Source organism: Pelodiscus sinensis, chromosome 20 (assembly GCF_052426305.1).
Source record: "Pelodiscus sinensis isolate ZL-2025 chromosome 20, ASM5242630v1, whole genome shotgun sequence".
In the NCBI taxonomy this organism is placed as follows: Eukaryota; Metazoa; Chordata; order Testudines; family Trionychidae; genus Pelodiscus; species Pelodiscus sinensis.
In genome coordinates, this window is record NC_143071.1 from 25,443,166 (window position 1) to 25,469,389 (window position 26,224).

At 43.4% G+C, this 26,224-nt stretch overlaps 1 protein-coding gene across 15 annotated transcripts in view; it reads right to left on the reverse strand.

Annotated features, from left to right (window-relative positions):
* QTGAL (queuosine-tRNA galactosyltransferase) overlaps positions 1 to 26,224 on the reverse strand; it is a 357,741-nt gene that overhangs the window by 56,006 nt on the left and 275,511 nt on the right. For all 15 annotated transcript variants that reach the window (XM_075903524.2, XM_089771977.1, XM_075903526.2 and 12 more), the window contains one exon: positions 7,094 to 7,218. In XM_075903524.2, coding sequence (XP_075759639.2) covers positions 7,094 to 7,218 — 125 coding nt within the window. The remainder of the gene's footprint in view (positions 1 to 7,093; positions 7,219 to 26,224) is intronic.

The window sequence follows — 26,224 nt, forward strand, 5'->3', positions numbered from 1 at the left end:
CTCTGAATTTTTCCCCAGCCAGGAGGCGAAAATGCCAGGCACCTGGCAACCCTACAAACATTCAGCGCCCGACCTCCCCCTCCCCCCCGACCCCAGCCCCCATGCTTACCTGGTTTCCCAAGACTGCCAGCACAAAATGGCTGCGAGCCAAAAGACCTGGGTCTTAGTGCTTAACTGCTCCCCTGCTCCTATCCCTGCACTTACTCTTAAAGAGGACATGCTGTTTTATGTTAATTTTTTTGGCTTAAGAAGTCCTTAAGAAATTTTTTTTTTTTTTTGCTCAACAACTTTGGTCTCCCACCCCATTTTTTCCCCTTCAACAAAATTTTTTCCCTGGTGGTGTTGTTTTTTTTTTGGGGGGGGGGGGGCGAGTGTTTGGTATTTTTGTTTCAGCCATCTGGCAACCCTACCTACACATCAAGCCCCTGCCCCAGATCACAGTCCCCTCCTTCACCCAACATTCCTCTCAGACCCCTCACCCCCTGGTGTACCCCATTCCCTTTCCCCAATCTCCCTTCTGCGCCCAACCTCCATCCCAGACCTGACACCCCCTCCACAGAAGTGTGGCCCTTGACCACTTGCCAAACAAAATCTTGGAGAGGCCCCCCATTAAAAATTATTGCCCACCTGTTTTAAATTACAGGTGGACTCAGGATCCAAGCACTCCATAATTTACAGCAAACTCCGAACGCGTTGTGAAGCTCTCACAAAAGGCCCATTTCGCAATTGAAGCCTATCACTGTAGTAGCAGATGAACTGATTTGTTTTTGTTTGTTCTGGTGAACTTCGCATGAACTTCATTTAACTGCTGGATTCAAATGTCCCCCTGAGTTCCTACTGTTAAAAGGTTCTATTACTGTCTGAGTTCATCTTCAGGTCATGGGTCACTGATTGAGACAGAGTTTGTACTGCAGCCTCTTTTTCATGAAAGACTTATTAACCAAAGACACAGACCATCAAATATTTGTGTCTTGAAAAGTAGATGACGCTAATGAGGTCATTGGTTCCTATGATATTTAAAATGACAATGAGGAAGTGGAAGCAAAAGTTAAAAACGTACTTGACCTCAATTTGTTACATTATTCGCTTTGTATGTTTATTTTAGGATGAATATAGCACTGTAGGAAATGAGGTAAGCACTCTGATGATCATCACTTAAATGAGTCCCCTTCCTCAGAAACTCACTAACAACTATTCAGTCTTGCTTCTTTCATACTGAATATTCTCTTTTCCCCTTGCTTGGGGACGTCTATGGGATCTGAAATCACAGGGCTTCTGGGAACTGTATGATTTGTTTATTCTTACTACTTTTCAAGGGTGCAGAATCAGGATCTATGAAGTTAATTCCATTATCAACACAGTAGATTGTGGAAACTCTCATATTATTGTAAACAATTTGCTTTAGACTGCCTCATTGTTTCTGGATCAATACCATGACTTGTCATTTTTGCTGAAAAAGAGGGGTGCACTGGTAGTGAAATTTTGCTTGACAAAATTTGAAGACAGGAAAAGAATAATAATGCCTTCCATACAAGTACAGGTTGGACATTCCACGTCTGGCAGCCTCAGGACTGTCTGGTCTCAGATGAGGGATTTTGTCTGACTAGGAGAGATCATTTCTTGCCCCCCCCCCCCCCCCCCAGCCACGGCCCAGCTGTCAGACTGCTCATTCTCTCATTGTACACATCCTTGCCGGTCCCAACGGGTAGCCCAGCTATGGTGCACCAAGCTCCTGGCTCCTCTGGGCAGCCCTGCTGTGGCATGCTGAGATCCCGCCCTGCTGGGCAGCTCATTGCTTGGCAGCCCACTGCCCTGCCAGCCTGCAGGGCTCCTAGCTGGCAGCCCTCCACCAGGACTCTTGTCCCAGAACTTCTGTGGTCCTATTTGACCACGGATGCTGCCAGATCAGAAAGTCCCAGTTTAGAGAGGTTCAACCTATATAAGTCTTCATGTTTAATGCTGCGGAAAAGGAAAATTGTAAGTCTTTTTTACTGCTCTTTTATTTATCTGAATCTACTCATTTTTGTCAGCTACTTTCCCAGCTACTTCCACCCTATAAAGTCTATTCATCATGGAAAGAGACAAAAATCATTAATGCCTACAGTTAAACATCATCAAATGTTTGGCTGACTGCCACTGCTCAATAAGTTGCTTGTTCCCCCCTGTGTAACAAGTTGAGAGCTGAAAAATTAAGCAAATGTTCTCCCCCCCATCCCCTCTGGAGAGTAAAAAGGGCCCTCAGACACACTGTGATCAGCCCCTGAAAGATTCAGAGTGATTGCTATCTTTGTGGAAAGACTGAATAAACACCTTTACATAAACAAACCATGTTCCTCATCTTATTGAAGATTTATTTCTTCGGCTTGAAGTCTGAGACTAAGTTATAGATAGTAATAAAATCAACTCTTGTAACCAAGATTTTACTCTCAGGCAAAAAAAAATCTTTTTTTGTTTTGTTTTACTACTTCAAAATTCATGCCCACTCAGATAATCCCTAAACAATTTCCGCAAGTCAATTTAAAAATTTGAGTCAATTGGTTACTTCGCTCATTCTCTCATTGTGAACATCTATTTCTTTGGAATCTGAAAACTACTAAAACAATGGAGGGACAGGTGGCACTATGGAGATCTCGGGAAATATTTGTATTAACATTATGTGTTTCCATGCTCACTTATGCCTTGCTACCTACTATGTATGAAGTGGTTAATTTTTTTTTTCAGAGTAAGTGATGACTTGACTATATGTAGGCCACACAGACATGTCAGGTTTGGTGTGAATGAGCTGTTACTATCTGACATGTGAATGGAGATACCTTAGGTTAGGGTGTGTCTACACTGCACCTGTAGCTCGAAATTAGCTACACAATTTGATCTATGCAGTGCCAAAATGTCAAAATAACCCGCTATTCTGAAACTTTCCTTACTCCTCGTGGAACGAGGTTTACAGGGACATCAGAATACCGAGCCAGTTTTATTTCGAAATAACAGGTGTGCTGTTAAGATGCGGGATAGATTTTAAATAGCACTGCTGTGTAGACATAGCCTTAGAGACACAATGGAGACCAATGATCAAAGTATTAACTTTGAATGACTCCAGTCAAGGGGACTTTTTGGAAATGGATAGGCAAATTACTTATTTGACTACAAGTCCTCCCCTATATAAATGCATGGGGAGGGCAGTACATGATAAAACAGCATGGCCAGAAAGGACTGAGGTGTTAGGAAAGAATTCTGCTCTCCCATAGGATGACACAATTCAATCCAGAATGAATATGCAAGGCCAGGAATTGGGTGCTAGACAAGTCCTGCCTAATTAATCCAGGAGAAGCTGGTGAATTAGGCAAGACACAGTTGGTCAGGCTTTGCTTTGCCATTTTAGTTCTAAATGCTGCACATGACAGAGAATGAAACCCCATGCAGTATTTTATGATTCCCAAAGATCCTAAGTTTACAAATGATGTATATATCACAGTGGGTCTAGGACTATATGCAACTCTGGGGGAGGAATATGGCTGCCACAGCTCCTCCAAGAACCAAAAATCTCTGTATGGGTGGGCAGTGGGGCAATTGAGGTGAATTACTTAAGTTGTAAACACTTCAAGAGAGGTACCTGCACCACACAGAGGCTTAAATAAGCTGGTTTAAACTGAGTTATACAGAGACCAACACAAAGAAAAGTCTGTGGATATAAAAAGGATAGGTTTAAACTACTTGTTGCCTCTATATAAAACCATGGTACGCCCACATCTTGAATATTGCATTCAGATGTGGTCGCCTCATCTCAAAAAAGATATATTGGCATTGGAAAAGGTTCAGAAAACGGCAACAAAAATGATGAGGGGTTTGGAACGGGTCCTATATGAAGAGAGATTAAAAAGACTTGGACTTTTCTGCTTAGAAAAGAGGTGAGTAAGGGGGGATATGATAGAGGTCTATAAAATCATGACTGGTGTGGAAAAAGTGAATAAGGAAAAGTTATTTACTTATTCCCACAATATAAGAACTATGGATCACCAAATGAAATTAATGGGCAGCAAATTTAAAACAAACAAAAGAAAGTTCTTCACTCAGCGCACAGTCAACCTGTGGAACTCCTTGCTAGAAGATGTGGTAAAGGCTAGGACATTAACAGGGTTCAAAAAGAGCTAGATAGATTCATGGAGGTTAGGTCCATCAATGGCTATTAGCTAGGATTGATAGGAATGGTGTCCCTAGTCTCTGTTTATCTGGAAATGGATGACAGGAGAGGGTTGATGATTCCCTGTTGTGTTCCCTCCCTTTCAGGCATCTGGTATTGGCCACTGTCAGTAGACAGGATACTGGGCTAGATGGACCTTTGGTCTGACCCAGTATGGACGTTCTTATGTTCAACTGATTCAGGGCCTTATTTCTGATCCTGCAAACCTTCTGGCCAAAGAGGGATCTCAACTCTTGTGTAAGTGTTGAAATGGCTTTGGCCTGCTAAGGCCCCAGCAGATTGCTGCATGTCTCCTAGTACGTTTAGTTTCACGTGGCATACCGGAGCGGTCAACAAAGGAAGCCTTTGTCAACCGTGCCACATCTAGACTGCCACACTGTGCCGGATCAGCTGATTGTCGGCACCGTGTGGCGGCCATTTTTATTTTAATAAAGCAAGGATTATTTAAATCCCCGCTTCATTGACTATGCCGGGTAAATTACTTTACATGGCTCCATCGACAGAGCCATGTAGTCTAGACATACCCTCAGCAACAGAGTTAAGAGTAGCCATCTTTTTACAAAAAGCAAACTTCAAATCTAGATTACAAAACGAAACAGCAGAACTGCCATTCATTTTCAAATTTAACATGGTCAAATTAGGACTAAATAAAGACTAAGAATAGTTCTCTCACTACAAAGGCAATTTTCTGGCTCTTGGTAGTCACAGCTCCCCATTAACCGCTGGGAGTGAGCCACAACCTTTGTAACTGAATTGGCCTTTTTAACACTGAGTCCAACAGTCAATAAGCAATTCCCTTCTTTTGATATGCTAGTACACATTCCCCTGCCTCTGTGATTTCCACTGCATGCATCTGACGAAGTGGTTTCTACCCAGGAAAGCTTATGCCCAAATACATCCGGTAGTCTTTAAGGGACTACAGGACTCCTCAATGGATCCCATTTACAACTTTGGCACTGAATATTATAAGCATCCAAGAAAAAGGGTATTACACAACTTCATGTTAAAAATAATCACATAAAATTTCACTAACAGCAACAACAATAATCACGGGGTGGGAAAGCCAACAGGGAAAATGGCAAGACAGATTGCTTAAAATGAGACAGGGAAGGTGCCAATTTGGATGCCTAAAACTGCACATCTGAAACAGTTTATAGAAGTTCCACATATCCCTAGATGTTGTAATGCAGGATGATTATCCTACACAACCTTGCACATTTGAATAAGCAACAGCTTGCAATAAATTCAAAACATGCTCATTTCCAAAAATAAGATGCTTTCCCACAGAAACAAGCAACAATTTTCCAAGATGTTCTAACATCCTGGGGTGTATGGCTGAGAAGTCTGTAACTAGCTGCCAAATTGGTCATACATATTGTGTCAAAGCTCTTCCTTTGTCTTAGTGGGGCCTGCAATTTCAGGCAGATGACTTACCTCAGAGGCTCACAGCAGCCCTCAATTTAGACGGTGCTTGCTGTTTGTTAAACTACATTGGCTAGCATGGGGAAAAGAGAGGAAACCAAACTTCATAGTCTCTGTGGTCCCTCTAAGTGGTACAGGGTAGGACAAACCCTTGTATCAATACCAGTCTCTTTCTAGTCCTAAAACGGGGAGCTGGATGGGAGGGGGGAACCTCTATTCCAGGTTCAGGCCCAGGAACCCTGTAATGGCAGCGGTCTGTAATGTTTCTGGTAACAGCTACAAATCCCTGAGTCACTTCCCCATAGCCTGCCCCAGCACCTTCCTTACTGGAGGTTCTTCCTTCTATTATCTGCTTGCACTTTCTTCTCCAAGACTCTCCTCCACACTTTCTCGCATCAGTTCTTTCCTCTCACAGAGTATAAATATACCCCAAGAGAGTGAAAATCCTATTCTTTCAGGCATCACCAACCAAATGATTTACTGAGTACTGTTGCAACTGCAATGAAGGAAAAGATCTCAATGAAGAAATAACCTTTTATTAGTAGGCATGGATTATTACTAATCATGATGTACAAGAATGAAACACTCCAATTCTTCTCAGATCCCAGGCTGAGCATACGTGACAGGCAATTAGAAAGATTATCTACAGAATCACCAATAGCATTTTACAGACTTTTTTTTTCAGTGTACAATAGCACTGTAAATGCAGTGACAGATGAGAAAGATCTTGAAAGAATTACTCTGCAACATCATGTGTTTTAAACTTCAGGAACTGACTCAGGGAGGAAATGAAAACAGACCAATAACAATGAAATTATCAGCAGAGAAGTTCATTGCCAGCTGAATTTTTCGCTTTTTTTAAACAACTTTTTTGGAAAAATTTAACAAAACCCACTACTAAATATGGTAATTCTTAAAAAAATTAAATTAGCAATTACTTTTTATTCACTTCCTATTTCAGAGCTCATGTAACGACTTTTTATCTCAAGCAAATTATAAAAGTCTACTATTACTTTGCAGTTACATAGCATCTTTTGTTAGAGGCTCCAAAACATGTTACGATGATTATATAATTAGGTATAATTGTCCAGCTTTTATAGAATGACAGACTGAGGCACAGAGCAATTAAATGACTTGGCCAACGTTCCGCAGTAAATAAGTGACAGCATGAGAACCCAAGAAGTCCTAAGGGTTCGAACACCAAGATCCCATTGCCTCTCTTCAACTGGGACTATAGTGACAAAAGAAAAGGCAAGCAGGTCTCCACCGTCAGGCAATGCCATTACCCGTATACTCTACATATCATTACATAGCTACTATTAATTATACTGTCACTAAGTCCCCTTAAAAAAGTGCTAAAAGGAGCAAGTGTCTTGACAGTCTCCACTTGGGAAAGTTGATTAACCACCTCACTTCCACAGCGAACAAACCAAGAAACAAGCAAGTTTTATCTATTACAAAAATATAACTTACTCAAGAACAGAATGAGTTGCTGCCTGCGGATGGTAGCGATACTGGAGCAGGCACTGGTCAACTCGAAAGACTCCACCACCCTTTCGGATATGTTCATAAAAGAACAGCAAGTCTTCTGGTACACCCTGTGGAGAGAGAGCTCATTCAATACAAAAGTCACCAGCGTTTCAAGTTAAAATATTTCAAGTGACAGAGTGCATATTTCATTCTTTTGTCAAATAAATAAAATAAAATTCATCTCTTTTTGCTAACCTCTAAAGTTCTCTAATGTGGTTTTAAACAAATTTACCAGCTTGAAACTGAAGCACTATGAGTCAAAGTTGACTGGCGCAGCCTTTGGAATTCCTTGCCAGAGGATGTTGTGAAGACCAGGATTTAACAGGGTTCAAAAAAGAGCTAGATACATTCATGGAGACAGGTCCATCAGTACTTATTAACCAGGATACATAGGAATGGTGTCCCGAGCTTCTGTTTGTTGGGGCTGGAAATGGATGACAGGAGAGGGATCACTTGATGTTTATCTGTTTCTGATCACTCCCTCTGGGGCATCTGGATTGGCCACTGTTGGAAGACAGGATTCTGGGCTAGATGGACCTTTGGTCTGAGCCAGTATGGTGGTTCTTTTGTTCTTATGGGGATAAGAATGGCAAAAGAAAGGTAATATTAGAGATTTCTGGGGGCACCACTGGCGCGTCAAAAATAGGGCAAATTGCGTAGAGACAGGGATACTTCCAGCCCAAGACTGACGTCCTCCACTGTATGGCACCAAACCAATCACAAAGAGCACTTCTGTTCATCATACCATCTAGCAAGAAGTCAAACAAGCACTTCCCTTAGACATTCCAGCTTTCCTGTACCAACCTTTCATAGATGAGAGGCTATGAAAACCAATCTCACCAAATCCAAACAGGTTCTTCTGATCCCAAAGGACCAGATACACATATTCAGGTCAATTTATACCTCAAATCTTATCCAAAAGAACACTGTCCAATCCTTTAGAATCTAAAATCTAAAAGTTTCTTAATAAAAATGAAGGAAAGGATGAGAGTAAAACTGTTAAAGAAATCAAATTACACACACCAATTGCCAAGTACTTGATGCAGGCTTGTAGCAGAGATGGAATATCTACTGCTTTATAAGTCTCTGGTATACATCCTCTGTTAGGATGGGTCATCAGTCCTTTCACACTCAGCGTAAGAACGGCCACACTGGATCGGACCAATGGTCGATCCAGCCCAATATCCTGTCTTGCCGACAGTGGCCAATATCAGATGCCCCAGAGAGAGGGAATACAACAGGTAATCCTCAGGTGATCCCTCCCCCATCATCCACCTCCAGAGAAACAGAGGCCAGGGACACCATTCCTACCCATCCTGGCTAATAGCCATTGATGGACCTAACCTCCATGATCTAGCTCTTTTTTGAACCCTGTTAAAGACCTAGCCTTCACCACATCCTCTGGCAAGGAGTTCCACAGGTTGTCTGTGCCCTGAGTGAAGAAAAACTTCAAATGCTTATAGCAATGCCACAAGCATTTGAAAAATTTAAAGTAAAACATGGTTTAAAAATATGTCTCCACTAATTTCTCTCCTCCCACTCATTATTTATGAGAGGCCATGTGATTACTGTGCAAATGAACAATTGCTTTAAACAATAAGGTGTATTCAGCATTTGAGTGTCACGCCTACTAAAAGCTGAAGAGGCAACAGAAGAGAAAGATAAACACAACAAAGAGAAAGAGAGAAGCATCTACATTAACTCTCTCGGGTGACATCAGGTAGGCAGAAACAGCCTAATGCAGGCATGTCCAAAGTCCGGCCCGCGGGCCAATTGCGGCCCGTGTTCCGGTTTAATACGGCCCCACAGGTAATTTGGCAATATCTATCTTTTATGGCCCCCAACGAATCCATATGTATTGAGACGAATACATTGTAAAATCTCAATTAATGTCAGTTGGTCTAAATCAGTTATAAATATATTTGGACATAACATGTATACTTGGTGTTATGTTCCTGTTCATATTTTTTTAACTTAAAAGTTGACAGACAACCTTTATTACCAATAATATGTAATGTACTTTACAATGTTCCTGACATATATTTCAGCTTCTTGGATTTTTTTTTCATCTGGCCTTCAGATATGAACGGCAGAGTGATTTAACACCTGTTTAGATTTGTCATCCATGTGACGAAATGAAAAGTATGCTGTTTGCAATAAACTTTGCATAAAATAGTTAATTTGCATTTAATTTTAATGGTTCAAAGAATGTCAGGCAAAATGGTCGGCCCTCACGCATGTTCACTTCATCAAATCTGGCCCTCTTTGAAAAAAGTTTGGACACCTCTGGTCTAATGCTTTTGCATTTATTGCAGGTATTATTTTTACAGAACAAATAAGAAATACACTAACCAAATAAAAAGATTAAAATATTGTGTCTATTGCCATAACTTCTGTGTTCTTCACCTTATTAGGAAAATACAATTAAAATAAGTAATTTCGACAACCTTTTACCCTGCCCCTCACTCTAGTTCACATTGTTGGTAATAGCGGAGAATGAGAGTTGTAAATTACAATTGGAAATAGAGCTATAGAGTCTAGTGTATCAGAGAAGACACAATTTAGTTGCAATGAGTAATTAAGGGTTCTTTGGGGTTGCTGGGGGGACAAAGACTCACTCTGTGGTCTTCAGCCATGGTGGAACAGTTTACTGCAGAAGAGGCTTTCTAACTCCCAAAGAGATTAGCATGGTTAATGTGTTGTTAAGATCACCACTTTAGAGTATACCTAAGACCTGGCCTGGACTAAGCAGCCAAAGAAGCACAGTTGAGTACTCTCAAAGATGATCCGAAAACGCCCCTCTGGGAGAATTCAGAACTAGAACTTGTTCTAAATTTTGCAATTCAGGTCCAGGGTTGCCAGATGTCTGGCCCTCGATCAAAAAACCTGGCTGAAAAGGACTCCTGGCAGCTATGGTCAGTACTGTTGACTGGGCCGTTAAAAGTCAGGTCAGCAGTGCAGCAGGGCTCCGTGTGGCACCCAGAAACAGTGGCATCCCCCCCCCCCTCCATGGCTCCTACACATAGGGGCAGCCAAGGAGCTCCACACAGTGCCCCTGCCCCAAGTGACAGCTCTGCATCTCCTATTGGGCAGGAACAGTAGCCAATGAGAGCTGATGGGACAGTGACTGTGGAGGCACTTGGCCATGCCTCCACCTAGAACCTAGAGGGGGGACATGCTGCTGCTTCAGGTTGCTGCTTAAAGTGAGTGCTGCTTGGAGCCTGCATGCCTGAGGCCACCCCTCTGACCCCAGCATCCCAACCTCCTGCCCCAGCCCCAAGCCCCCTCCCTCACTCTGAACCCGAGTCCCAGCCTGGAGCCTCCTCCTGCAACTCAAGTCCCTCATTCCCAACCCCACAAAAAGAGCCTGCATCCCCAGCCATAGCTCTCAACATCCCCCTACCCCAACCTGATGAAAATGAGCAAGGGTGGGGAGAGTAAGTGAAAGATGGAAGGGAAATGGAGTGAGCAGGGACAGGGCTTCAGAAAAGGGATGGGCCAGGGCAAGAGTATTTGGTTTTGTGCAAGTACAAAGTTGGCAACTGTGTTCGGGTCTCTCTCTATAATTGGTTGAGCTGGAACACTGAATTTGATTCCGCTCCCAAACTCTGGGGAGGTGTGGATGCAAATCGCATTGCGGGTGACAATGGCCCACCTCTAACTGGTATGTTTGTACATGACACCCTTGCTCAGTTTTCTCATCCCAGTGCTCAGATGCAGGACTAAGCTTTTACAAAGCTCTGTGCAGTTTGCAATTGATATGCAATCTAATGCTTCAGAGGTCACCAAAGGAATGTGGGTGAGGGTGCAGGAAGAGAAAGCAGCTGTTCCCAATACAAAGAAAATAAAACTCCATTTAGACTAAAACTCTTTGTTCCCCAAATCACACATTAAAGTGAGTCACATTCAATTAAATTAAGTGCATGGTTTTATTAAATATCAATCTACTGCACTTGTCAAAATGAGGCTTGCAGATATCATTACACAATCTACAAGCACCGATAAATCATATTCATGTGGACTCTCATTGTCACACTTAAAACTGCTAGGGCTGAAACATTTAGCAACATATCTCAGCACAAACTGACTACAAACAATTACTGTCAAAATAAAATGATCCCTCTAAAACTGGGATTTGATTCTTGGATCCTGTTTCCTAATTTCTTCTGCTGAAAGGAGCATTTCAGAGCAATGTGCCCAGTTCCCAGGGATGAGCAGAGACGCCTTGAATTGTACAGCAGTGACCTCGCAGCTAATGAAGGAGCAGCACTGCCAAAGGAAACACCTACATTTTGCAGGGGATGGAAAGATGTTGACTATGCCATGGGTCCTTGCAGGGATAGGACTACCCAGGGCTCAGGGTATATATGCTGTTTGCACTACAGCAGTTTCTTCCATTTTGAGATATTATCAGTTCCAACCTTTATATCCCATTTTTATCACCAGAAATCCATCCCACACTGGTACCACCTTTCAAAGTAGAAGAAACTGCAACCAATCTAGAGATATATTTTAATGCTTTTTGAAAACTGAAGTCTCTAGATAGATAGACAGATAGAAGCACAAAATGGGGGAGGTCTAGGTTGGATATTAGGAAAAACTGTTGTACCAAGAGAGTGGTGAAGCACTGGAATGGGTTACCTACAGAGGTGGTAGAACCTCCATCTCTGGAGGTTTTTAAGACATGGCTTGATAAAACCCTAGCTGGGATGATTTAGTTGGGGTTGGCTCTGCTATGGGAAGGGGGTTGGACTCCATGACCTCCCGAGGTCTCTTCCAGCCCTAGGGTTCTATGAGAACAAGATACACAGTAACGCAACTAAAGTGTATTTTGTAAATAATTTTCACACTCCACAAAGAAGGGCATAGCATCACAAATCAGTGAAATATGTATCAGCAACTCCAAAAATAAGCAAAAAAAATGTCCATATACACTCTAGAATGGGGCTACTTAACTTTGGAAGCCCCAGGGGCCACAATGATACTCACAGCACATGCCAAGGGCCGCAACTTAAGTGTGGTTGTATATACATGCAAATGTATATGCAAATAGCTTCTTTCACACTGACAGGCATGAATACAAAGATTAAGGCAAGACTACACAACACACAGGCCCCATGTAAGTCAGTTCTGCTGATATTAATAAAATGCAATATTTACCCGATTTCCACCCATATGACAGCACTTTTAATGAGCCATTACAGTCCAGTAATTTAACGACTAAAATGCATATCAATAGAAGACCATTATATTGACAACTTTTTTGTTTTGGCTCCCACCTGCAAACAAACGGGCTGCAGGCTGCATGTGGCCCACAGGCTGAGTTTTGAGTAGCCCTGCTCTAGAATATTTTGTTAGTAACATTCCATCTAGACTAAAACTCACCATGGTCCTTTCTAGCTTTACGAGGGTTTTGTTTTGTTATAATTCTACTGCTACTCAAAATTATTTCCACATTATTTCCAAAAATTGCTCAATACTTCAGATCACTATAGAAAAGCCAAAGATTCTTTTTAAAAAACCACTGTAGAAATCTCTCCTTTTCTCTCAAAAACTGGAGATGGAAGACTCTGGCTAAGACAACTATAATGTACTAGAAGACTTATCTGGCTTTGCCCAGGGACAGCCTGGAGGTGGGAGCCATGTAGCCCTCCTGCCAGCACTCCCCAGGCCTGGCTGGGGCAGAAGGGGGTTTGGCTGCACTGGCCAGCTGGTGCAGCTATGCAGAGCAACTTGATGGTGCTGGGGAGGGCCTGCTGTGGCTCCTGTGGCAGTGCTCTTGGGGGAGGCTCGGTGGGGGTGGTGGATCTGCTCCCCCCACTCTTCTGGTCTGACATAGAGGCCAAGGAATGGGGAGGTAGGAATTTGGGCCCGTGGCAGGCAATGGTGAGCCCTGTCCTCAGTTGGCCACTCCCTTGGTCACTCTGCAGTATAGCTCTCCCCTCCACTCACTGACCCCAGTGGTGACTGTGAGTATAGCGACCCTCCGCTCAGCCGCCTCCCTTTCCATCTTATGGAAAACAATCAGATTCCAGGCTCATCCTGTTTTCCTGGCACAACCAAACTCTGACTTTGTTTTACGTTAAGATAAGAGGAAGCTGAAAACCATATTTGGAGGTCCTAACTTTTACAGTTTAAGGGCTTATCTAGACGACACTAACGTGTTGCAAGAGATCTTCTTCCGATCTCACTTCCTCATTTTTTGAGGAAGAGCGGCTTTTTGACAAAGGGGAGGAGGTTGCCAAAAAAGCCCCGTCTAAACTACTTTCACTTTCGAAAGCTCTGCTCTGCTTTCGAAAGTGAGATCGAAAGAAGATATGCAAATTCCCGTGGAATTTGCATACCCTCTTTCAACACATTAGTGCAGTCTAGATAGGCCCTATGAGTTCTTAAAAAAATGGACTCACAGACAGATGCACAAATCTCTAAAATATATATGTAGATTATCCTAGGATTTTAATTTCAACAGCACACTTCACACATTTCATTCATAATGGATCATAAGCAAGGAAACTTCATGTGCTTTATAAAAGGTCTCCTGTGTATTTTTTAATTACACAAAAGACAAAAGATACCAGTAACAAAAATATTTTTTCATATATTAAATAAGACAACAACTAGGTAAAAAGGTGTTTCCAAGTGACAAAATCAAGTAGCAGAGAAAACTTCACAGCACCTCATGTCTCTTTTGAAGGCTAGTTTATTTTTTCCTGAAGAGCTTTGTGCAACTTGTCTCTTTCACCAACAGAAGCTGGGTCAGTAAGAGACATCTCCTCGCTCATTTTATCTCTACCCTGATATTTAACAGCAGGAAGACAATTTGGGACAAGGGGGCATTTTTCAACAACAAACAGAAAATAGACCCTCTATGGATAACATAGAAAAATTTCAACTCCCCAAAATAAACCTAAACAAACCCAAAGTTTTGGCTGCAGAAATCATGGTTCCTATAGCCTGTCTGAATAGCAGTTACTGTTCAGAGCATTCTTTTGGTTTTTTTGTGCAGTTGTCCAAAACTGATTATTTAAATGTACATTGTGATGTTGCATTCCATATGTTTTATGAAAATATGTTTATGATGTCAGCGAGAACTGTTTTATGCAAGATGGCTCACATACGGTATTATTGGAAAGGTTATGATTTACTGAATATGATTTTCTCATTTGTATGCATATATCCTTTTTGGTGATGATGTTGGGTATCTGTGTATCTGTATTTCATATTTGCTATTTTGGGTTTTTCCACATGCTAGCACTTCAGGGACTACAACTTAAAAGCCAGATACGGCTTGATTCCTCATTATCTAGTAGAATGAGCCGTGAAAAGAGTTGGCTCTCCTGCAGACATTCCATACTGACACTGGCTCATGGACAATGGAGTGAGGTGACCTGAATCTCGGACTGCTGAACTGTTCCACAGGTGGTAGGAAGAATCAAATAAAGTTTTCCACCTGTTTGCAGCTGGCTTTACCTCTGCCTCCCCACCCTAAAGGGATACCTGAAAACACATGGAAACAAAGATACTCTAACTAGAAAGATTGGGGAAGAACTGCTGGACCCAAGCCAGAAAGGACACCTCTGGTCTGTAAATAATATCAGAAATTATTATTTGTAACCAGGTTTTTTTTAGTGAATCTAGCTTAAATTGTGTGCTTTGCATTAATTTCTTAGTAATCGTTTTTGTTCTGTTTGCTACTTATTTGTTCACTTAAAATACATCTTTTCATAGTTAATACACTGATTTTTAGTTCATAATATAACCCAATTTTTGTAATTTCTAACTGGGGCAGGGGGAAAAGCTGTGTGTACCTTCTCTCACACTTAGGACGGAATTAAATTTCATATAATTTTGGGTATGTATCCCAAGGGGGGTTGAACATCTGGGTGCTGTAGTAAATCTCTTAAGCCGAGTCCTTCCAGACCAGATGTCATCAGCAGCTGGTTGTAGCCAGGGCTGGCCCGAGCCATTTTGGTACCCCGGGCCCCAGGCACATGGCGCCGCTCCCGGGGCACACGGCCCAACCTCCGGGTGCACGGCACATGCACGGGCCTGCCCCCGGGCGCACGATGCATGCACGGGCCCGCCCCTGGGACACGTGGGCCCGCCTCTGGGCACCCGACAAATATGCTGCCCAATCCCCCCAGCCACTGCCAATAGCGCACATGCCATGGACGGAGCAGTGCTGGGGGAAGGCAGAGGGAGCGGGAGAGCTCCAGTCTCAGTAGTCCCACGGCCGGAGGGAGACTATGGAGGCAGCAGATGCACACCCCCTTGCCTATCATGAGTGGCCATGTCAGACTGAAGTTTGCCCCTGAGGTAAGGTCACTGAGGCAAGGTGAGTATAGGGGTTTGGGGTTCCCTGAGGGGCTAGACCCCAGACTGTGGGGGACACTGCGACAGAGAGGTACCCAGAGGAAGGGTACCATGATCAGGGAGGAATGCGGGTCCTAATGCAAGGTGGCAGAGCCATTAACAGAAAACAGGGAACAGGAGGTGAGAAACCAGCTATAAGAGAGCGCTCCAGTGCTAAGTGGAGCTAATTTCCAGAGTGACCAGCAGGAGGTGCTGTGGTGGCATATTGCCATGTTACAGGTGTACACATTATGATACAATCTTTACTTACATAATCATAAGTGGGGGCTTTTTCTCAAAGTACCTCGGACTCATTAAATGAGGTATCTGTTCAATATTTCTCATTGAAGGCTCCACCGAGAGGTGGGGAGGGTCGGCGTCAATGGTGCAGAAATGAAAGGGCTTCACTGGACTGCACCACTGCCAGGTCTCGTCTGCTCTTCTTGGTAGGTGAATGGCCCCAAATGGCTGTCTTCTTTCGCAACTGAGCTGATGACCCAGCCTTTTGTGAAGGGGAGTGCACTGATGCTCCTTATGGTCATCTCTTTGCAGTGCCAAAACTTCCCACACCAAGATCAGGCGCACTGTGCACCATGGGATCCAGTGCTGTGTCTCACATTGTGGCTGAGTGTGAACTCCATGAGCAGAAGTTTAAGCCTCTGGTCTCTTTCACATTTAGTCCATCACGTAAATCACCTGCAAATACTGCACTTGTCTTGCCAACGACCTTCCTTTAGGTAGTTAAAGAAAGCTGCATATAAGGGGGGAGAAGAGCTAGCTAATCTCTTGATCAGAACTCTCAAGAGAAATCAGGCTGTAATTTGGAACACTTTTTTTCTTACTGATAAGAGCAGGGTTGGGCAATAGTTTTTTGCTGGGGGTCACTTCAGAAATATTTGAAGTGGCCCCGGGCCACACAGGAAGAGGCGGGGCATCAAGCGGAAGGGGCAGGGCATCAAGGAGAAGGGGCGGGGTCAAGATACTTCCAAGTTCGCTGCCTCCAGACAATGATTGGTCTGGGGGCGAGGGAGTGCCTTTGCCCCCCTCCCCATGTTCCTCCTAGGTGCCCATGCCCCTGGCATGGGAGAAGACTTCCTACACTCCTGTGCCCCTAAGTCACTTAGGGCCTGGGGGTGGGGGAGAGCGCAAAACCTTCTCTGCTCTGCCCCCGCCCTGCGAGCAGTGCTCTCCTGTCTCCAGATGCTAATTGGCCTGGGGGCAGGGGAGCAGTAGGACCTCCATGGAGGCCCTTTTCCCCGCCCTTGGATAAGAGTATGATGGAAAAGGCTGAAATCAGAGGGAGCCAAATTTATCTCAGTTCTCAGAGGAATATCAAAGTACTGAGAGAAAGAGCAAATGGAAAAGGAAATAATTTTTGTCCCAATACTTACCTGATTAATGAAGTATTTTAGCAGGATTCTGCTGCCAAAGCCTATTCACTGCATACTTTGTACAACAGGCCATGCATTTACAAAAACCCCACAAAATATTACATTGGAGTTGTACTAAAAGACATTTAAGTCGTACATAGTACACAAACTAAGATTAAATGGAAAAAACATAGCACAAAACTCAGTTATAGAATGAACTTCCAAATGTTTATTAGTCAAAATATTTATTCCAAGAAAGACCCAACCGTATTTTATAGAAAGTTCTGAGCTAAATTTTGAATTTACCGAAGCAGTATGTGCTGTAGGATTAGCACATGTTGCTGGATGTACATCTGCCAGAAGAGACATCCTGTCTCAAAGAAAGTTCTTTCACTGCAGACCAGTATTGAAGGGCACCTTTTACTGCTCATATCATTAGCAGGAACATGTTTGCTAAAACTGCAGCTTTATAGAGCAGTGGCTCTCAACCTTTCTTGTCTACTATATGTACCCCTGTTAGGAGTTTGATGTGACTTGTGTACTCACAAGCTACACTTTATTTAAAAAAAACTTGTTTATAAACTCAGACATAAAAATATAAAAGTGTCACAGCACACTATTAAATTGCTTACTCATTTTTACTATAAAATAAATCAACTGAAATATAAACATTATACTTACATTTCAGTGTATAGTATAGAGCAGTATAAACAACTCATCTGTATGAAGTTTTGGTTTGTACTGACTTCACTAGTGCTTTTTATGTTGCCTATTGTAAAACTAGGCAAATATCTAGGTGACTTCATGTACCCCAGGAAAGATTCTGGGTGCCCCACGTTGAGAACCACTGTTCTAGAGTTTACTGCTGAAGAGAGCAAATGTACTTGCTGGATAGTGTACCACTATTCAATGGTGGGAAGTTGAAAGTAGGACAGATTTACACCTTGTCAGAATGTAGGTAGTTGTTAGTGTAATTAACAACTAGAACAATTAACGAAGGGATGTGACAGAGTTCTCATCACTTAGGCTGTGTCTAGACTGCATCCCTCTGTCAACAGAGGGATGCAAATGAAGCACATTGAAATTGTTAATGAAGCCGGGATTTAAATATCCCGCGCTTCATTAGCATAAACATGGCTGCCGCTTTTTGTCGACACGGAGCTTTGTTGACAAAAAACGGCAATGTAGATGCGGATCTGTTGATAATAAACTCTTTTTTGACAGATCCTGTATTCCTCAAAAAATTAGGTTTACAGGATCTGTTGAAAAAGTCATCACATCAAGCCTTAAAGTCATCACATCAAGACTGGTTGTCTTTCAAAAATATAAGGTTTAGCTCAACCACTAAATATGGTCAAGGCAGAAATTATTAGATGAAATTCTATGATCTGTAGTATGCATCAAGTGAGTGTAATCACACGGATCCTTTCTGACGTTAGACTCTATTATGACAGAGTCAGGCTAGACAGCTACAGGAGAGTAGTAGAAGGAAAATATATTTGCCCCAGATTAAATAGGTCCCTGTTCCCAGGGTAAACTAACAAAAGTTGATCCAGAATGAGCAGGAACGTGCTAGAATCAATAAGGCCAATTAAAAACACCTGGGACCAATTAGAAGGCTTCCAGACTCAAGGAATTCAGACTAATCAGAACACCTGGGGGCCAATTAATAACCAGTTGAGACTGGTTTAAAAAAAGCTTCCCTTTTGTTAGCTTGATGTGTGAAGAAGGAGCTGAGGAGAGAAGAGGTTGTGAATTGTCCAGGAGGAGAAATTGCAAACAAGTATCAGGAGGAAGAGTGTGTGGTAAGGAAGGTGCTGGGGAAGGCCATGGAAAAGAGGCCCAAGTGATCATAGCTGTCATGCAACTGTTATTGAAGATATTTGTTGGCAGCTAGAACCTGGAGTAGATGATGACCCCAGGTACCCCCCCACCTGCTCCCCATTTCAGTACCAGAAAAGGACTGGTTTTGGGAAAGGGCCTATTGGAAGGGCCACAGAGACTATGGAGTTTGGTTTCCCCTCTTTTCCCCATGCTGGCTGATGATGAGAGTAGGTCAACAAACAGCAAGCTGGTGTTCTAAAGAAAGTGCCTAAACTGAAGGCATCTGTGAGCTTGTGTGGAAAGCCATCCACCTGAAAGTGGGGGCCACCAAGACTGAGGAGTTTGTCACGCTATCAATCTATAGATTTTAGAAATGTGCAAGTCTGTCTGTCTGTGAGTCTGTTTGTTCAAGAACTCCTTATAAGCAATAATAGCTACAACCACCAAATTTGATATGTAGCTTCCGCTTAGCCTAACTTATAGCAAGATCAGCGTCTGGTTGTGCCAGGACAACTGGATGTGCCTGGAATTTGATTGTTTCTCATAAATTGGAAAGGGAAGAGTCTTGGAGGGAGTTATACAATGGAATGACCACAGGGGGCAGCAAACACCTCAACAGGAAGCCAGTGACCATGAACAGCTGACACTGTGGCCTGACCCAGAGAGCAGCTGCCAGCTGCTGTATGCACCCCTCTTCTCCTGGACCTGATGAGCACAGGTGGGGATACCTGCATAGCCCTCCTCCCTGCCCCAATGAGCAGCCTCTACACCCTCTCCATTGCCTCTGAGCCAGCACTGGGACAAAGCTGGCAGCTGAGGTGTGGAGCCCCTCCCTCTTGCCAGCACTGGGGCGAAGCCGGTAGCCAGGGTATGCAGCTCCACTCCTGCTCTGGGCCAAACCCTCACAATGCTGGGTAAGTCTTCTAGTAGAATTATATCTTCTTTACCAGTAATCATGGATCTACAGCTATAATGTATATAATGGTATAGAATCATAGAATAATAGGACTGGAAGGGACCTCGAGAGGTCATCGAGTCCAGCCCCCCGCCCTCAAGGCAGGACCAAGCTCCACCTACACCATCCCTGACAGATGTCTATCTAACCTGTTCTTAAATATCTCCAGAGAGGGAGATTCCACCACCTCCCTTGGCAATTTATTCCAATATTTGACCACCCTGACAGTTAGGAATTTTTTCCTAATGTCCAATCTAAACCTCCCCTGCTGCACTTTAAGCCCATTACTCCTTGTCCTGTCCTCAGAAACCAAGAGGAACAAATTTTCGCCTTCCTCCTTGTGACACCCTTTTAGATATTTGAAAACCGCTATCATGTCCCCCCTTAATCTTCTTTTTTCCAAACTAAACAAGCCCAGTTCATGAAGCCTGGCTTCATAGGTCATGTTCTCTAGACCTTTAATCATTCTTGTCGCTCTTCTCTGTACCCTTTCCAATTTCTCCACATCTTTCTTGAAATGTGGCGCCCAGAACTGAACACAGTACTCCAGCTGAGGCCTAACTAGTGCAGAGTAGAGCGGCAGAATGACTTCACGAGTTTTGCTTACAACACACCTGTTGATACAACCTAGAATCATATTTGCTTTTTTTGCAACAGCGTCACACTGTTGACTCATATTCAACTTGTGGTCCACTATGACCCCTAGATCCCTTTCTGCCATGCTCCTTCCTAGACAGTCACTTCCCATCTTGTATGTATGGAATTGATTGTTCCTTCCTAAGTGGAGCCTGATCGGGCCAGCAGCCAGTACCACATGCACTGCTATCTATCGTTTCATGCCAGCTGGGATCATTCTATCTTTCTCACCTGGCTATAGCTTCTTATGTGACGTCTACACTGCAAAGTGAAGGTGTGATTTGTAGCAAGGGCAGACAGATCTGTGTTTCCTGTCTGGCCAGCTTAAAGCTTATTCAACAAACACAACAACAGTGTAGATCTGGTGTCATGGGCTTTAGTATGAGCTGCCACAATCTGGTTGCTAGCCTGTGCCTAAGCCCATGCCACCATGTCTACACTGAAGCTAACACAGTTATGCCTACCCATAGTGCACTGCATCTTGCTTTTGCAGCGTAGACATTAGGGATATAAAATCCTGATTAATCAGTTAGCCAGTGAAACATTAGGTTGAAATGTTTAACTGGTTAACTGACTAAGTGGATTCCAGGCAAGCTGGAGAGTCTCCCAGCCCCCTTGCTGGGGCTGGTATGGGGCTTTCTACTCCCGACTCCCACATCAGGGCCACTGGCCCCTACTGGCATCAGTTAACCATTACAAAGTAATCATCATGCAGAAAGGGGACACCCATTCACATCCCTAGTGGATACAAGCTTAGATGTTTCAAGCAAGCGAGATTTTTGGATATTTACTGTTTTGTTTTGTTTTTAATCCTGAACACTGACTTTCAGAATATAATCTGAAATCTCTAGGATTTTACTGATGTGGTACTCTATCTTTGCAAATTTTACATTAATTTTTTCTTCTCTTAAAGTAGTCTTGTTAAATCTACTGTTAATGGCAATCTGTTTTTTATTTCCATTAGTTTAACTTCCATTAGGACACACCAGAAATAAGATGGAGTACCTATCAGAAGCGACCCCATTAAATTATTGCACTGATTAATATTTGAACTGGCTTCTTTTCAGAATTATCCAAAACACTCTTAAACCTCTTAATCTAACTTTAGATAGATGACTCTTTCCCTTTGCTCATACCCTGATAAGGCCTTTAAATCATTTTGCCCTGATTATAAAACAGGAAATCTATGACAATGTTATATTTGCTTCAGTGTTTGGAAAACAAAGTTAAAGGGTTACTACAGTCTCTGAACATTTTCTTTCTTCTAAAAGAGAAATGTTTCTGCTCTACTGGCAAAGAGCAATAAAATTAAACAAGGAAAAGGTGAAAGCCAAAGGGTCAGGGTCGGGTGAATTCTAAAGGGTGCTTAATAATACACTAGCAAGAAATGTCTTTAGAAGGGGAGGGGGAGGAGGTGGGTTTTCAAATTTTATGTAAGTATAATTTATCATTGGCTTCAGCATTTTCTTTTCTTCTTGGATACTGCTCAAATACTGATCTCTGTTCAACTTTAACTGCACCATGCCAAGAATATCAGAGCCTGTGTTTTGTCCTGATTTTTCCCCAGAGCACCTTGGCAGGTCACTTGACAGGCTGACAATATTCTAATTCATGTTTCAAAACCCCACAAATTTCTCCTTAACCTTTCAGCTTCCAGAGCTTATCACAACTGAGGGAATTCTGACAACTCTCTTCTGTCCCAGGGAAATGGAGAAACCCTATAAAGGTCCTTTAGACATTTGATGTTTTCACTGCATTCTCCTGTGCACCAGGGTGCTTATCAGCACTTCCTCAGTTCCTTCTTTTCCTGACCCTTTATCACAAGAACAGATCAGAGGTGAGATCCAGCCACTGCATTCTGAACTGCGGTTTGTATTCAGAAATGCTAACTGCTAACACTACACGATTACATCTGAGGCTCATTAAAAATAATTTTCCTTTGCTTGCACTTTTAGATAAATTTTAAACAGTGGCAAGACTTACTCAGATTTTTAGTCTAGATACACTTTGAAAGGAATGCTATGGTTTGGATTGTGGATGAGGGCAGGATAGACAGAGAATCCAGTTTGAGCTGAAAATATTCCCCATTTGAAGCAAGAAGAGGAGTTTGCAGATTAGTCAGGCTAGAAAAGATTTTAGGGTTACGTAAGTCTTATGTCCCAAAAGATTTACCAAGCAGTAAGTTAGGGTTTCTTAGGGTTTTAATTCTGTAGCCATTACAGCACTTACAAATAGATCACACAAGACATTAGAATTAAGAAAATGTTGGCCAGGATCCAGGTTATGTGTCTATCCCAAAAGAACTATGGGATCTTTAACTTGTCATTCAGGAGTGGCCAATAATTTTAGACAGGGGACCATTTCACTAATTTTTTAAGTGTCCCCAGACTACCTTGGAAAGGGCAGGACCTCTGGTGAAAGGGGTGGGGCCAGGACACTTCTGTGCTCCCCCTCCCCCAGGCCTTGATTGGCATGTGATGTCTTTGCCCCCGCTCTCTCCTCGCCGAGAGAGAACTGCCAACTGTTCTGAACAGCTGGCGGTTCTCTCTGAGCACCTGCCCCTTGCAGGGCAGGAGGAGACTTCACGAGCTACTCCCAACCCCAGGCCAATCAGGGCCTAGGAGTGGGAGGAGTGCGCGAAGTCTCTCGCTCCCTGCCTCCTCCCTGCAAGCAGTGCGTGGCACTTTCACCCTAAGGGTATGTCTACACTACAGCACTATTTCGAGTTAACTTAATTTGAAAAAGTTAATTCGAATTAAGTTAATTTGAAATAACACATCTATACACAAAAACTATTCCAAATTAGCGTTTTGGTATTTCGAAATAGCGTGTCCACACTGAGTGGACCCTGAACCGAAGTTAAGGCTGGCCAGAACCAGTGCTGGCAGGGCATCAGGTTAGGACTTGAGTGTGTGAGGCTGCTGCCTGAGACTAACTTGAGCTCTGTGCTTAAAAGGATCCTACCCCAACCCCAGACAGACAGTTCTCAGGGTTCCCCGCTTGCTTGTCTACCTCGATGAGGGACACCACAGCACTCCGGTGCATCTCGTGGGGTCATTGCCATCAGCCTGGCTGCACTTGCTGCAGGATGCCATCCAGGGGGTTCATTGGGGGGCTGTCAGGATCCAGGAGGCCCTGAGGGACAGCGTCCTCCCTGAGGAGCCCTCAGAGCTTCCCCGGTTCTCCCCACCGGGGGCTCATGCCCCATTCCTCCCTCATGTCCTTCCACTTACCCCTTCCTAGCCCTCCTTCCTGATGTCAAATAAAAGACACGTGTGTTCAAAAATAGAAACTGGGTTTATTGAACAAAACTGGGGGGGGGGGGGGAATGAACCTCTGGGGAGACTGGGAAAAGGAGGTGGGAGAGGGGGAGAGGTTGAGAGAGGGGAAGAGGAAACCTGGGATGAGGGAGCTGGAAGGGGGAAGCAAAGGGAAGAAGGAGGAGGGAAAGCTCAGGGCTCAAATTTGGGGGTCTCACCAGACCAACTTGACTTTCATGCTAACCTGCTCCTGGGTTCGCATGTGGCCTTTGGTGGCCAGGCTGGCAGCTATCCTGCCATAGACGGCCATGTTCCTCTGTCTAGTGCGGAGATCATGGACGTTGGGGGCATCCCCCCCACACCTGAATAAGGTCCATGATATCCACCCTGGACCAAGAAGGCGCCCACCTTCTCCAGCCCCTGTCTGGCTCCTGGGAGCTGGCAGACTGCTCCTGGGGAGTGGTGGGGGGCTGGCTGCCAGTGGCTTGCTGGCTCATGTTTTGGGGCCACTGGGTCAGTGGCCACTGCTGGCTCTGGGCTGGCAGGCTTGGAGCTGGCACTGGCACTATGGCCAGGGTCTACCCCTTTAATGTCTCCGGGGCTGGGGGACAGGAGAGTACGTTTTCCTGGTTGTGCCCAGAGTGGCCATTAGGGCTCCCTGGGAAGGGCTGGAGGCCCCCTATTTCGAATTAAGTGTCCACACAGTACTTAATTCGAAATAGCTATTTCGAATTTGATGTTACTCCTTGTAGAATGAGGTTTACCAAATTCGAAATAAGCGCTCCACTATTTCGAATTTACTTCAAAATAGTAGTTTGCCTGTGTAGACGCTACACTGCTGTTATTCCGAATTAACTGTGTAGTGTAGGCATACCCTAAGTGCTGTGCACCCCTTGCAGGGCGGGAGGAGACTTTGCACGCTCAGTCCATGATTGGCCTGGAGGCGGGGCAGTGGCAGACTATCCATGAGCTGGATCCACCCACTTGGCGGGCCAGATCCAGTCCTGGAGGCCCCTTTATCCACCCCGTTTTAACTGGATGTTCACAAGAGATAGGTATAGGTGACTCATGGCAGCACTCGGAACGTGCCCCACCTCCGGTGCCTCTGTCAAAATTTTAATTGCTAAGTAAGGTGCCCCCTCATGCTGCTTCTCAGTTCCTCTGGATGGCCCTCTATGCATCTCCTCCCCCTGCAAGCACCAGTCACCTGTGCATAGGGTCCTGTGCAGATAAAAAGTTGTATATCTGCATCCGTATCCGCAAAAATGAGCTGCAAATATCTGCATCCACATTGGTGGATAGAAAGCAGATACCTGTGGATTTGAAGTGCTCTACCTAGGGAAACAGATCAAAGCTCTACAGATTAATGTTTCATCTGAAGGAGGCAGGATATGTGCAGGCAAAGCTATGTGCAGGCCCATAGCCCACAACCAGAATAGCAAAATATGTTGTTGGTCAAAGATTGAGGTACACTGATAAAGATGTAGAGTGGAAACTTTACACAGCACTAATCTCCACTATATCTATCTCCTAGCCAAGGTTAACAGTACCCCATTCTTGTGGGCAATCAAGTTCTGAAATGTATCAGCCATTTGAAGATGAAACAGGACATAAGGCCAGAACCCTTCATTCTCAATGTCACTCTTTGTGACATGTGGAGCTAATGATGGCTTTTTAATAACACTCCTCCATACTGCAATAAACTTACAAGCAAGGTGTCACACACTTGATTAAATAAATTAGGTGGCTTCACGCACACCCGTTTCCCTAAAACAAAACATTCTCACACAATAAAACTCACAAAGTGTAACTAAAATCTTGCCACTCTTTCCAATAATGGAGCTTCGTATATTTCATTTGTGTGGGATGGAAGCACTCCAGGACAATTCTCTCTACACTTTGCTAATAAACTTCCTCAAATATGTTCCTACCTCTGGATGGTACGCAGGATGCTATCCTAAATAAGTTTGAGAGGGACAATCTGTTTCTGCAAAAACAAGGAGTCCCGTGGCACTTTAATAATGCATCTGATGCAGCCCACAAAGCTTATGCCCAAATAACTTTGTTAGTCTTTAAAGTATCTTGTTGTTTTATCATAAATAAAGTGATTGTCATTAAAATCTTTACATTCTTTCCTAGGTTTCAATGGTATTCCATGTAACTCAGCATACCATAAACACCATATTAAAATCAGTTATTTGCAAGAGGCAATTATAAAGAAGTTAGTAGAGATCACTTCAGCTTTACGTGATAACTTGCTTTTTTTACTTCAAAATACTCCAATCCTGGCTCTTATGATCAAGTCGCTAAATAGCTCCTTACTTACATACAGTGGAATTGAACAAACATAATTAAATACATATTACCAGGATAGCCATTCAGCTTTCCTTGTGCAATAGGATTTGTATCATTGGGCTTGGATAGTGCACAAAATATATTTGTAATTCTCGCCTTTGATGTACAGTCAAGATTTTTAATCACAAGTAGACAAGCTGCATTTCAGAAGAAGTCATATATAATTTTGTTTGGATATTGCAATAATGCAAATGCAGAGAAAATATGACTTTTTAGTGAATGAACACCTTGAAGAAAAAGAAGTTTGTTAGTAAAATGGAGTCTTCATTAAAAAATGCTTTAAATCTCCCATGAAACATTGGGACAATTACATACACTTTTA